This window comes from Cydia pomonella, chromosome 16, assembly GCF_033807575.1.
Source record: "Cydia pomonella isolate Wapato2018A chromosome 16, ilCydPomo1, whole genome shotgun sequence".
NCBI classification, from domain to species: domain Eukaryota; kingdom Metazoa; phylum Arthropoda; class Insecta; order Lepidoptera; family Tortricidae; genus Cydia; species Cydia pomonella.
This window is the reverse complement of record NC_084718.1, coordinates 20131855-20145273: the sequence shown is the minus strand read 5'-3', so window position 1 is coordinate 20145273 and position 13419 is coordinate 20131855. Positions and strand designations below refer to the sequence as shown.

The 13419-nt window shown below is 38.5% G+C and overlaps 1 protein-coding gene across 1 annotated transcript; it reads left to right on the top strand.

The window, feature by feature from the left end:
• The first annotated feature begins 428 nt into the window (after positions 1-428).
• Positions 429-9036, top strand: LOC133526603 (uncharacterized). The gene is made up of 6 exons (XM_061863293.1): positions 429-809; positions 1212-1352; positions 3006-3348; positions 5239-5621; positions 7491-7628; positions 8492-9036. Exons 1-6 carry the CDS (start codon positions 579-581, stop codon positions 8885-8887), a joined length of 1632 nt encoding a protein of 543 aa, XP_061719277.1. The 5' UTR covers positions 429-578; the 3' UTR covers positions 8888-9036.
• The last annotated feature ends 4383 nt before the right edge of the window (positions 9037-13419 follow it).

Below are 13419 nucleotides of genomic sequence, written 5' to 3'. Positions count from 1 at the left end.
CTAGCCGGTGTTTTGAGCAAGTTAACTTTTTATAAGGCCAATTCGTACGTACCTGCATATACATCGTGTTATTCACGAAGACGCGTACCTCGTATTGTCATGTTATCAGGTTAGATTCAAATCTAATTTTCAAATATAATCTAACACGTGGATGACATGAACTGTCATTTTGTACTCTATTCGCCCATGTGTCTCACTTCTCACTCGCGCTGCACGAAAACTACGAGCAAAAGCGGAACACACGGCCCAATCATAACAAAATTGCATTATGTTTACTTATGTTAAAATCTATGTTCGAATTGGCTCGCAGTTCGTGTAATAATAATAATCGCTCGGGAGCGAAAATCGGTAAAAAGGAGTCAAGCGTTTATCACATCTACACGGTCGGGCTCTTTTTGTAGGCGCCCGCCTCCCTATTACTAGTGCCCGGCGACCGTGTAGATGTAATAAACACGTCAGTACTCGCGCAACCAGCGCGCAGAGCGGACGTGGACTTTGTGTTTTTGCGCTCTGCCATCTTGTTTTCACGCGTCCGACTTGAGCAGCCTTTTTAAGTGTTTGTGCATTGATTCGAAGTCATGGCGAAGGCAACGGAACATGAAGTAATAAGAGCAGTATTAGAAACGTATAGAAGTATGCCATTTCTCTGGAAGAGGGATGATGAAGATTATCTGAATAAAGCAGCCAGAGAAGAAGGATACAAAGTGTTGCTAGAGATGTATCACGATTGGGATGAAGATTGTACTATGCAAGCTCTAAAAAAGAAAATAGAGAATTTACGCTCGAATTATTTTAAGGAAAAGAAAAAGGTATGATTTGGTTTTTGATCGGTGCCGCAAATATCAAAAATCCGAGCATCAATGTCGATTTATACTTGCGGAGGCAATGCAGTTGACAATAATATCGCAGTGTAAAACTGCTTCAGTAGGTAATACTGCCGACGACATTACTGCAGGAAACGTCAAATTTAATATAAATGTCTGGATAAAATTACCTTTTTGACATTTTCTGCTGTAGTGCAGTCAGCAAAATTACTACATCAAGATTGCAGCGTGATATTACACACAAATGTCATAATCAATATGTAATCAATGTTTTTTTTGTAAGTATACATACGTTTATGGAGAATTGGAGACCAACATTCACAATTCAGTTATAATGAATTTGTTTTTTTTTTTATGTATAAAACATTAATAAATAATTTGTTTCAGGTTATAGCATCACAAAAAGCGGGGAAAAGATTGTATGTGCCAAATCTGTGGTATTACAATTTACTGACATTCCTGAACAAAAGAGGGGCTAATGTGGACGAGCAAGATTCGCAAGATCCTTTAGAAAATGAACAAAACGAGGTACTTAAGTCAAATATTATATCTATTTTGTCTTTTACCATTGACATATGTCTACGGATGGGCACTAAGATTGGTATTAGTTCATCGGTGTCACTTACGGATTCGTGCGGTCTAACGCAACTAGTTGCTACCAATCGTGCGCGTGATACGCACTCATCAACCAATCGCGTTATGGCGTTAGACTGTATAGGTCATTTGTTTTGTTTGTGTGTGTCTTTTAAACATGTATTGTCTATTCGAACACGTCACAACTACATACAACAGGTGACTTACTTAAGTTTTTTACCTATACGATTGGTTCGAATTCGTGTGCGTGACACCGCTGTTTTTTGAGTAGTTGTCGAAATTGTCATGAGATCCAGAGAGAACAATAAGGTGCTCAAAAATATCTCAACACAGATGTGTATTCTGATTAACAGGTTATGGACCAAAAACAAAAAAATAAATGCTTCAACCAGAAAAATCATTGGTTGAGATGTATAAAGTCTCTAAATGTCGAAACGCAAAAAAAAAACAGACAGATCCAAAAAAAAATCTAAAACCATTTAGAGGTGTAAACATCTCTAACTGTCAAAACTAAATTATCCTCAATGTATAAAGTCCCCAAGGGTCAAAATTCTGTAAACTGATCTGTTACAAACAGATTTAAGTTTTTAAAGGGTCGGCAACGCGCATATAATACCTCTGGTGTTGCAGGCGTCCATAGGCTACGGTGACTGCTTACCATCAGGCCGGCCGTATGCTTGGTAGCCACCGACGTGGTATATAAAAAATCCATATGCTGGTGACGATTCAGTAATTTTAACATTATAATTAATTTGTTAAATAGATTTCCTATCAACTTTTAGTTTAATAAGTTTTTGGCAAAAGTTTCATTTTTGGTACAAGCTTCTATCGCTGACTGTACTTTTCTTTCCACAGGCAACTAATACTCATCGAGCAAATTCTAAAAACCCCAAACACAATTAGGTTGCGTTGTTTTATCACAGAGTTCCTATGTCCACCTCTTGTCTCCATCATCAGATCAGCTCGATGGTACCATAATATTGCATTGTCACCCGACTTACATATGTATGCAAATTTTCAGCTCAATCGGAAACCGGGAAGTGGATCAAATTTATCTTGCAAGATTTGATTACAAACAGACAACGGTCAGGTGAAAGTAAATAAAAGCTTGTAAAACACATAAACATATCATTTTAAATTTACAAACCAATTAAAATAAGTATAAAAAAGGATACATAATATTCAGTTAAAATAAATTGTGTAAGTAGTTGATAAGGCTTTTTTTTAATAATTAATTTGTGGATACCGGTTGGTATCTCTATCTACTAGTGATGTACTTATCACTTAAAAAATTAAAACAATGCGAGATTTTTTTAGCTTTCTGTGTGATTTTTTTTTATACCACGTCGGTGGCAAACCAACGGCCCGACGGCGCGCCTTATGGTAAGCAGTCACCGTAGCCTATGGACGCCTGCTACACCAGAGGTATTGCATGCGCGTTGCCGACCCTTTAAAAACCTGTACACTCCTTTATGATAACATTTCTCTTCTTAAATATGAAACCTAGCTAAATAGTTTATAACTAAAAACTTAATTCAATTCATATTCTTAACGCCCTTTTAATAAATAACTTATATCTATTTACAGCAAACATCGGACAACGAGGAAACAGTCGTAAAGACAGAACCTATCACCCGAAAAAGAAAACTGGAAAGACCAATGATGGACCGAAGATCTCATCCATCAGACATAGCACGAAAATTCCTCCCAATGCAACGTTCTGAACCCTGGGAAATTACATACGGGAAATCCGTCGGCCATCAATTGAAGGATCTAAAAGGAGATCAGTTGGTGATCTGTCAGAAACTTATATCGGATGCCATATTTTTTGCCAGACTTAGTAAATTAAATGAAAATTCACAAGTTGTGAATCCTGACACTCCTGACACGGAACCACAATATCTGGATAACAGTTTTGCGTCTGACGATTAATATTTTTGTTTTGTTATTTTTTTTTCGCATTGTTCGTGACGGAAGTGGCTAGAATTTAAGTTCATTATATTGTAAGCATAATTTTTTTTTTTTATATAAGTAGGTCGTTGTGACTGCTGTTGTGATAGGCCTTCCCTTTTTGTCGTCATTTGTGACTATTCCAAGCATTCTATATTGAAAATTAAAATTGTTATTTGTGAATAATTGTGTTTTACTGACAAAATCAAAAATGATCCACCATATTGAACATTTAATATAGTTAGAGTCAGACCAAGATAAGTTGGCAGCTATTTCGACAGCCCATACAGTACAAGTTTTATGTTTTAAACGTCAAAATTTTATGAAATTATGACGTTTACTTAACACTTGCACAGGCTGTTGGGTACAAGTTTTATGTTTTAAACGTCAAAATTTTATGAAATTATGACGTTTACTTAACACTTGCACAGGCTGTTGGGCAATGTCGTTGGGCATGGTCGGCTATTTATCATTTGTCACCATGCCTGTCACGTTCTAACAAGTATGTAAGCGCGAAAGTGACAGGCATAGTGATAAGTGATAAAAATATTAAAAATGGAACCATGCTGCCACTGCTGGACTATAAAAATCGTTGCCAACTTAGCTTGGTCTTACTAGCTTTATTATTTTACACAATCATTTAAACATCTTCTTCGCGTTGTCCCGTCGTTTTGCGAAGGCTCATGGGAACCTAGAGTCCGCTTGACAACTAATCCCAAGGTTTGGCGTAGGCACTAGGTAGTTTTTACGAAAGCGACTGACCTTCCAACCCAGTGGGTAAACTAGGCATAGTTAGGATTACTCCGGTTTCCTCACGATGTTTTCCTTCACCGAAAAGCGACTGGTAAATATCAAATTATATTTCGTACATAAGTTCCGAAAAACTCATTGTAACGAGCCGGGGTTAGAACCCGCGACCTCCGGATTGCAAGTCGAACGCTCTTACCGCTAGGCCACCAGCGCTTCAACCACCATCATTTAAAAATAACAGGTGCAAAATCGAATCTATTTAAAACTAATAAACCAACCTTATTTTACCGGATTTTGAGACAATGTTACTTTAATATAATATTGTTATTTCGTAAACAATATCACTTCTCGACTTATCATTCCTTCCACTTGTTTTGCGAAGTAACCACAGATTACATAGCACTAGATGGAGCGTTATGGGACGAATCGCGTGCCAATAGATATTCGCCATACCGTACCTACTGATGTTGTATAAGAGTACAACGTCTTATTTCTGTTCAGTTCACAAACTTATGCTCAAGTAAATACAAAAGAGAAAAAAAATTGAGCTATTGACAAATCAAAAAAGATTTAATTGAAACTAAACTTTCAAAGTAGCATTAATAATAATAGCACTACTATTTTTTTTAATTACTTTAATTCAACGATTACTTTAAAATTACTTATAAATACTGTTTAATTAAATTGTACCGTGGCGATTCCAAGGTTTATTATAAAACTACATGTAAAAGTGGTGTAGCTTGCGATACAATATTACATATTAAAAAAATCTACTTAAGCATATCTTGCTAATGTTTAAAAACGCGAAGTCTGTAGGAGGTAATCTATGCCGTTATCGACGCGCCGTATCCGGCGCACAGGACCGTTGACCCTATTACGCTGGCAGCCATTCCGTTCCGTCGGACACTTTCCACCGCCGTCCGTTGTAGAGTAGACGTATTCAGCGCTGTGCTTTAATCGTCACAGACTTCGACGCGCGCGGCGTTAGCCCAATATCAACCTTTGTGCATTGCGATAAGGTTTAAACTTACATTTACCGTCGCGCCGGTCGGACGCCTTCTACCGAGTCGACGCTCTCCGTTCAACGGATCGTGTGTGCTCGGGACATGAAAGCGGTGAGGGGTTGAGGGGGTCAGTACGCGCGCAACCAGCGCGAAGAGCGGACGTAGGGTCCGTGTTTCTTGCGCTCGGCGGCCATTTTGTTTTAACGCGTCCGTGTTTGAGGCCGCCATCTTGATTTACCCACAGTATCCAGTCATGTCAATCAAGGCGGAGAAGTCCAAAATGGAACAAGAAATTATAAGAGCTGTAATAGAGAAGTATAGAAAACTGCCGTTTCTCTGGAAGAAGGAGCATGAAGAATATTTTAATAAAGCAGTAAGGGAAAGAGGGTACAAAGCGATGCTAAGAATTTATCGCAATTGGGATGAAGAATGTACTATGAATATGTTAAAGAAGAAAATTGATAATTTACGCTCGAATTACTTAAAGGAACACAAAAAGGTATGGGTGCACATTACTGTATTTTGCTATTTATTAGTAAATAATTATTGTGTTTAGACTTCAGTAACATGTGGACCAAAGAGTTTCGAAACTTATTATGTACGGTCGCGGAAATTGATTCTTTAGCAACTTGCGGTTCAAGTAAATTTGGCTGTACATACTTATGGTAAGAGCTGTCCATTGTAACGAGACACGTTAACTGCTAAAGAATCAATTTCCTCGACTGTACCTACTACCTACATTATAAGGGATTATTATTACCAATTAGTGCCCGACGGGAGTTTCAGTTTCGGCTGGTTCCGTTATAAAAATGATATATCGGCCGAAGGTGTCGGCCGCCACTTTTTTTATACAATGTCGGTGGCAAACAAGCATATGGCCCGCCTGACGGTAAACGGTTACCGTAGCTTATGGACGCCTGCAACTCCAGAGGTCTTACATGCGCGTTGCCGACCCTAACACCCGGCACCCCCTTTGAGATCTGGCAACCTTACCGGCAGGAACACAACACTGAGTAGGGTCTAGTGTTATTTGGCTGCGGTTTTCTGTAAGGTGGAGGTACTTCCCCAGTTGGGCTCTGCTCTAGATCTGGAATGACATCCGCTGTGTTGTGCCCTACCACACAAGCGAGATGACATTCACAGTGCCCATAAGTACCTCTCTTTTGGACGTAGTTTAAGGACATACCCGGATCCACGGCAGGGGGACCAGAGCAAAACCAAACATTCGGTTTCAGTTCCGGAAAAAATCCTGTTACATCTATCCGGTCGCCGGGCACTTTCTGCTGACGGACAGGAAAGTTTATGTTTTTCCTTGTCCTTACAAGCAACAGAAAGTGTCCGGCATTTAGGTATAGAAACTCGCAGTAGTTACCTGGGGGCCTAGCCAAGATGGCAATCGTACATCAACACCCGCCAAACAAAAAGTAAAATGTATTGGGATGACAGATGCTACGAAAATTCACGTGACTATTCATACATTATTTAAAGCACCATGGGTAACTTTGTATGGAGCCTGGGCCAAAAACCAACAGAAATGAGAGTTAGGTAAGCGTGCTCCACCGTAGACCGCATCATCACTTACTATCAGGTGTGATCGTGGTCAAACGCCTGCCTATCCTCCATAATAATAAAAAAAATAGGTCATTAGATAGGTATTTCTATGTACTTCATTTCGTTCTATGGGCACCAAGCGGAATTCCATTGCATAACTAAGATATTTGCATTTTAGTCAAATTATCATCACCCTTATTACCTAGGCAATACGGTCTAAGTAAATAAATTAATTGCTGCAGGGTAGATGTTCGCGCACCGCTGCGAGCGCAGCAAACCATTCGCCGCGCTCGCCTAGCGGTGGACTCTATTGCCTAGGTAATAAGGGTGATGACATTTTGACTAAAATATAAAAATCTCAGTTCTGCAATGGAATTCCGCTTGGTACCCATAGAACGAAATGAAATACATAGAATTTTTTTTATACCACGTCGGTGGCAAACAAGCATACGGCCCATAAACAGAAATACCTACCTATCTAATGACCCAATTATCAACTCTGTTGGTTTTTGGCCCAATTTTGCCCAAGGTCCTTTTCAATTACTCAACGATTGTCATCTTAGCTAGGCCCCCTAATTTTATGGAGAGTGATAATTATAATGTAAGCATGTTTTTTTCTGCTCTAGAATCGCTTTATTACGCAGCGGCTTACGTGAGCGAATAACTCGCGGACGCGAAGCGCGGCGCGGCGGCCCAAGGCATTCGCGTTCGCAACGATATCGATAGGTATCAAAGGATTGATTCACCCGCGCCGCTTCGCGTTCGCGAGTTATTCGTTCACATAAGCCGTTGCGTTAGTAAATAATTTGTGTTTCAGGTCCTAGCATCACAACGAGCAGGAGGTAAATTGTATGTACCAACTTTGTGGTATTACAATTCATTAACTTTCCTGAACAATCAAAGCAGTAATGATAATGATGATGAGAATGGTTTACAGGACCCTTTAGAAGATGATGTAAGTTAATAGTACATTACGATACGAGTGCGAAAATAGGAAATTCACACACGAGTTGTGAATTGCCTATTCGCACATGTATCGTACAACATTTTACAGTACATGTATGAAATAAAATTAATATTAATAAAAAAAGGCCATATGGCGCTACTTTACCGCACTAGTGCGAAAATTAGCATATTACGTTACTGTGTCGAACATTTAAAGGGCCATATGTACTGTAAAACGTTGTACGATACATGTGCGAATAGATAATTCACTACTCGTGTCGATTTAAAACACTCCCTTCGGTCGAGTTTTAATTTATCGCCACTCGTTTCGAATTTCCTATTTTTCGCACTTGTATCGTAATGTACTATTGTTTATCTTTTCCTGCTTTTTATTTAAGTACCTTGCAAATAAAATTAGATTCGCATTGGCCAAGATGCTCAAAAATCTCTGTAAATTTAATTTAGCGCTGAAAAGAATAAACATAGATATTTACAACGAATATATAAGTACAATACATTTTTGAAGTATTTTTTTAAGTTTGAAGTTTATTTGAGAACGCATTAGTCGCTTCGATATTATAATTACTTTTAATCTTGAATTATTGTTTTAACCTTTTGACCGCCAAAGACGTCATATGACGCGCGCGGCTACAGCCCAATATCAACCTTCATGCGTACCGACAAGGTTCACGATTACACGCCGCGTACGATAGGCGTGGCGTTCAAAAGGTTAAAATTGGTGGTGTAAATAATTCGGATCCGCGGATCTTTTCATACATTTCCCATCCGTAGTGCTGTGCTTTCTTCCCGAATGTATTGCTTTACTAAAATTATAATAAAGAACAGTTTCGTAACAATACATTTTATTTACAGCAGTCATCAGACAACGAAGAAACCACCATAAAAATTGAACCGTACTCCATAAAAGTACAACAAACATCTGACGACGAAACAATCGCAAAAAATGAACACACTCTAAGCGCTCGAAAAAGAAAACTAGCCAGATTACTAGAACGGCCACATCCTTCAGAATTAGGAAGAAGATTCCTCCCTAATTTCCCACGTAACGAATCCTGGGAAATAACTTATGGGAAAGCAATTGGACATCAAATGAAGGATCTAAAGGGAGAACAGTTAGTGATCTGTCAAAAACTTATTTCTGATGCCATATTTTTTGCCAAACTTAATAAATTGAATGAGAATTCACAAGTTGTGAATCCAGAAACTGGACCTGCGTTTATTGAACATAGTTATGCGACTAGCGATTAATTGTTTTCGTTTATATCTTGTTAAGTAAAACTTTTAGGTTTGAGTCGGATTTATGATGACTAATTGGATTTTAAGTGAAATGTTGTTGCTATTGAAAATTAAAACGACTACGACCTTTAAACAATTTAGTTTTGCTGACAAAATAAAAAGTATTATTTACCTCTTTTCTGTGTATGATAAGGGCTTGTGCACAAATTATGCGAGGTTCGATAGGGGGGGGAGGGGGGGGGGGGGTGTTGGTCACGAAAAAATCACGACAGATCACGTTGGGGGAGGGAGCAGACCTCACGTCTATTTTTTTATAGTGAACGAAACTCAGATAAAATATCTAGGTACTTACTACATATTTTTTCTCGCTTTCGTTAAACATAAATCTTCACTTGGCACTTCAAAATAGCGAGTATAAACAGGGCTTGCTATATACAATACTATTTATCCTAAAATTAGGTCGAATGAAAAATACACGTGAGGTTATTAGAGGGGGGGTTAGCCAAGGACCTCACCAAATATCACCAAGGGGAGGGGGGGCAAAAAAGTAGCCGAAAAAACCTCGCGTGATTTGCACACAAGCCCTAAGTCCGAATTTTACAAATACTTCTTCTACTTCAACCTAGCGTTTTCCCGGCCTAGTACCAGGGTCCGCTTTCCTACTTAATCTTCTCCACTTTGCCCGGTCTTCGGCATCCTCAGATGTGAGATTGTTCTCTCTCATATCCGCTATCAGGGCGCTTTTTAGGCCTACCGCGGCCGCGCGATCTAGGGCAAAATACATATACAAAAATATTTTTTGCACAGAAAGAATACAGATAAAGTATACACAAAACTGTTGGTGCATGACTAGGTTGACTTTCAGAGATTACACGAGGGGACTTCTAGCACCAAGCTAGGCCTGTATCGCGGTAAACCAGATGTACATTTATATGTCATGTAGGTTACCGAGAAAAGAAAGATATTTTTAGAATAAAATTGAGGTTCAGGTTTATACCTAGATTGAGGTACAGTCAAAAGATTTAATTTATGACCCATTTCGTACCTTGTCACAGTGACCAACAACATGAAAGTCGCTAGAGACCCCATACTATTGTCACTAAAATACGAAATGGATCACATGGGTATTTTAACTGTACATGCAGTTATCAGCATTAAAACTATATAACTATGTCTATCTGTTATTAAATGATTACTATTAATTTTCTGTCAAAGACAGGTTTTAGACATCTTTTTTCTTTTTTTTTGTGATCGTTATTCTGCTCTATTTGGCACAAATGGCACATGATTTTTGACCAACGCACACGTTATAAATAAATAAATAAATAAATATTATAGGACATTATTACACAAATTGACTAAGTCCCACAGTAAGCTCAATAAGGCTTGTGTTGAGGGTACTTAGACAACGATATATATAATATATAAATACTTAAATACATAGAAAACACCCATGACTCAGGAACAAATATCCATGCTCATCACACGAATAAATGCCCTTACCAGGATTTGAACCCGGGACCATCAGCTTCGTAGGCAGGGTCACTACCCACTAGGCCAAACCGGTCGTCAAAAAGTTATATAACAGGGCAAAACAAAGAATTTCACAAAAATGTTAGTTAATGTGAGAAGAACGTCTTATATACGCTTATTTTCGCCCAAAAATTGTCGGCCCGCTTAAAAAGCGGTAACTAACAGCTGTCATTCCACACCTTTAACATTTTTACACAATTTTTATGGCTATTATAAAACGTATAGCCAAATGGCATAAATATGAGTGGGGAGTATAATCAGTAAGCACCTGCCTTTTGCCGTTATTTTAGCTTAGCACCTCGATTTAATAGCAGATTGTTACCCAAGGGATGAAAGGCACGCATTTCTGCCGAGGTAGTTTGGAGCTCGAACGCAGTGAGAGCGCCAATAGTCCGAGGCTGAAAGGATGCCTTTCGCCCGAGTTATACTATACGCTAAACTGAGCTACTTTTACTCATGGGACCAACTCCGAAATTGCGAAAAATACGTCACACATCATGCTTTTTTTATACATTTTGGTTGATCAAGTGCTGACGCCACGTAGCCAACATACAAATCGCTTTCGCGCCGCAATCGAAACGCAACTGTCACTGTCGCACTAATATGGAAGAGTGATAGAGATACAAAGCGTTTCGTTGTCGTAGCGATAACGATTTGTCACCTTGGCTAGGCCGGCAGATGATGTATTCTCTAAAGAATTTTAGTATTTTATGGTTTTATTTTTTTATCATAGTTTTTTTTGTGTAATTTGACATTTAGAGACAGTATACATCTCTAATAAAGTATTTATTATTTCATAGATTCGATATTTGTAATTGTTTTTTTTTTTAATTTATTGTTTGTAAAAATGGACATGTAAAAGTGCCCCTGTGGCCTATTTGCTGAATAAATGTTTGATATTTGATATTCTATGGAGAAGCCAAAAAAAACGCGATTTCTGCGTTGGCCCCATTATGCTTTGAAGCTCCATGGTGGGAGACACGCTGTATATCGTTGCGGCCAAGGTGCTACAACCGTCTGAACACGCCTCTATTGGCGCTAAAATGCGATATTTGAGCGCTTCAGCCGCAACTCCGATATATCCGTTGGCAACTGTACTAGCTGCTGAGCAATGATCGGCGCGTACTAACATCTATAATAGATCTAGAGTTATTTATTACACAATATACCATTGCAGAACATATTACATTCATGTCAATTCATAAAAATCTTTACCCTCCTTCCCTTTTACCTTATGTCTTTCCCTTAGAGTTATAAATGGTCATTTAACTAGCTTCTAACCACACACAGTTTACGAGTTCCACTGACACTAAACTTTACGTTTCCTGCGTCGGGTAAACAGTATCAAAGGAGTCCATGGTGGTCTCGTGTGATTATTTGATTTAGGTATTTATGGAACGTATTAAATTGCAAATAGATATGAAAACTGTTTTTAAAATGTGGTGGCTCTACCGATGTGGGAGATTACATGAAAAATATGCATTGGTGCGCTCGAAATGAGTTCAAAATTGTTCTTACTCTAATAGTGCCACGATAATGAAAGGTAAATAAATAAATATTATAGGATTCTTACAGATTGACTAGGTTCCACGGTAAGCTCAAGAAGGCTTGTATTGTGGGTAGGTACCTACTCAGACAACGATATATACATAGAAAACATCCATGACTCAGGAACTGTTGTGCTGCTGTGCTCACACAAATGCTCTCAACGGGATTCGAACCCAGGACCATCAGCTTCATAGGCAGGGTCACTACCCACTAGACCAGTCGTCACACCATCGTCGTCGTCGGTACGATAGCATAACATTTCGATTGTTTTTCCAAAGGGAGAAGTACATTATTAACGCCCTCCATATATGTGTTCCAAAATCAACAGTTAACTCCAGAAATCATAGCAAACGCTTCAAAAACAAGGGGTTCATTTAACTTTATTTTAAAAGGTAATAAGTGAACGTATTCTGTACTGGTAATACGACTTTAACGAAATTGGTACAAAATCACACGCACGTAACCTTCCTATGATTAGTACGTAACTCAAAGTGGATCCTCATGGCTCGATTTCTGCATAAATATTTCGGGATTTTCGGGTAGTAGCTAAACATACTTTTTGTTATTTACTTTTCATGTGTGTGGTAATTGTTAGGGTCCTACTGGACGTAGAAATTATAATGCGGACTGTATAGCAATGGTTTATTCCGCCTTAATTACAAACAATTATAAAAAAAACGAATTCGGTGTTCGTCCGTTGCCGGTGGAGTATGTACGAGTATGCCATTAATATATATTAGATCTCTCTACTAGTAGCGAAAGCCACAAGATCACAACTATGAAGGATTGTTTTCATATATTTTCGATCATTCGTAACTATGAACTATGTCGTAGGTTTTAATACCTTAATGTATCGCATCATGTTATGACTGTATTTAAAGATAAAAGACATTTATTCGCAACGATCACAAAACATGTAGGTACGAAGCGAACAAGTCAGTAAATAAATTCTATTTCGAAACGTGACGTACGCGTTTGCGTTTAGTCTCATTTTGTATTGGATTTAGAAAGAGCGCGCCAAGCGGGACGTTTTGGAAACTCAAAATCCTATACAAAATGAGACTTAACGCAAACGCGTTCGTCACGTTATGATGTCGATAAAATTTACACTAGGGGTACTGATAACAAAAGTAGAAAAGAAACAAAGTGCCGATTTTTCGGTTCCCAGCTAAAGTAGGATTTATTCCATTGATTTTAAATTCGTCGGAATAGTTATCGGAAAAGTTAAATTTAATGGTTAAACTGAATAAGTTTTTTGGAAAAAACTAAATTTTTGGTACAAGCTTTTATCGCTGACTGTACTTTCTTTCCACAGGCAACTAAAGTTGCATTGTTTTATCACAGATGTCCCATGGCCACCTCCTGTCTCCATCATCAGGTCAGCACGATGGTACCATAAAATTGCATTGTCACCCGACTTACATATGTATACAAAATTTCAGCTGAATCAGAGACTGAGAAGC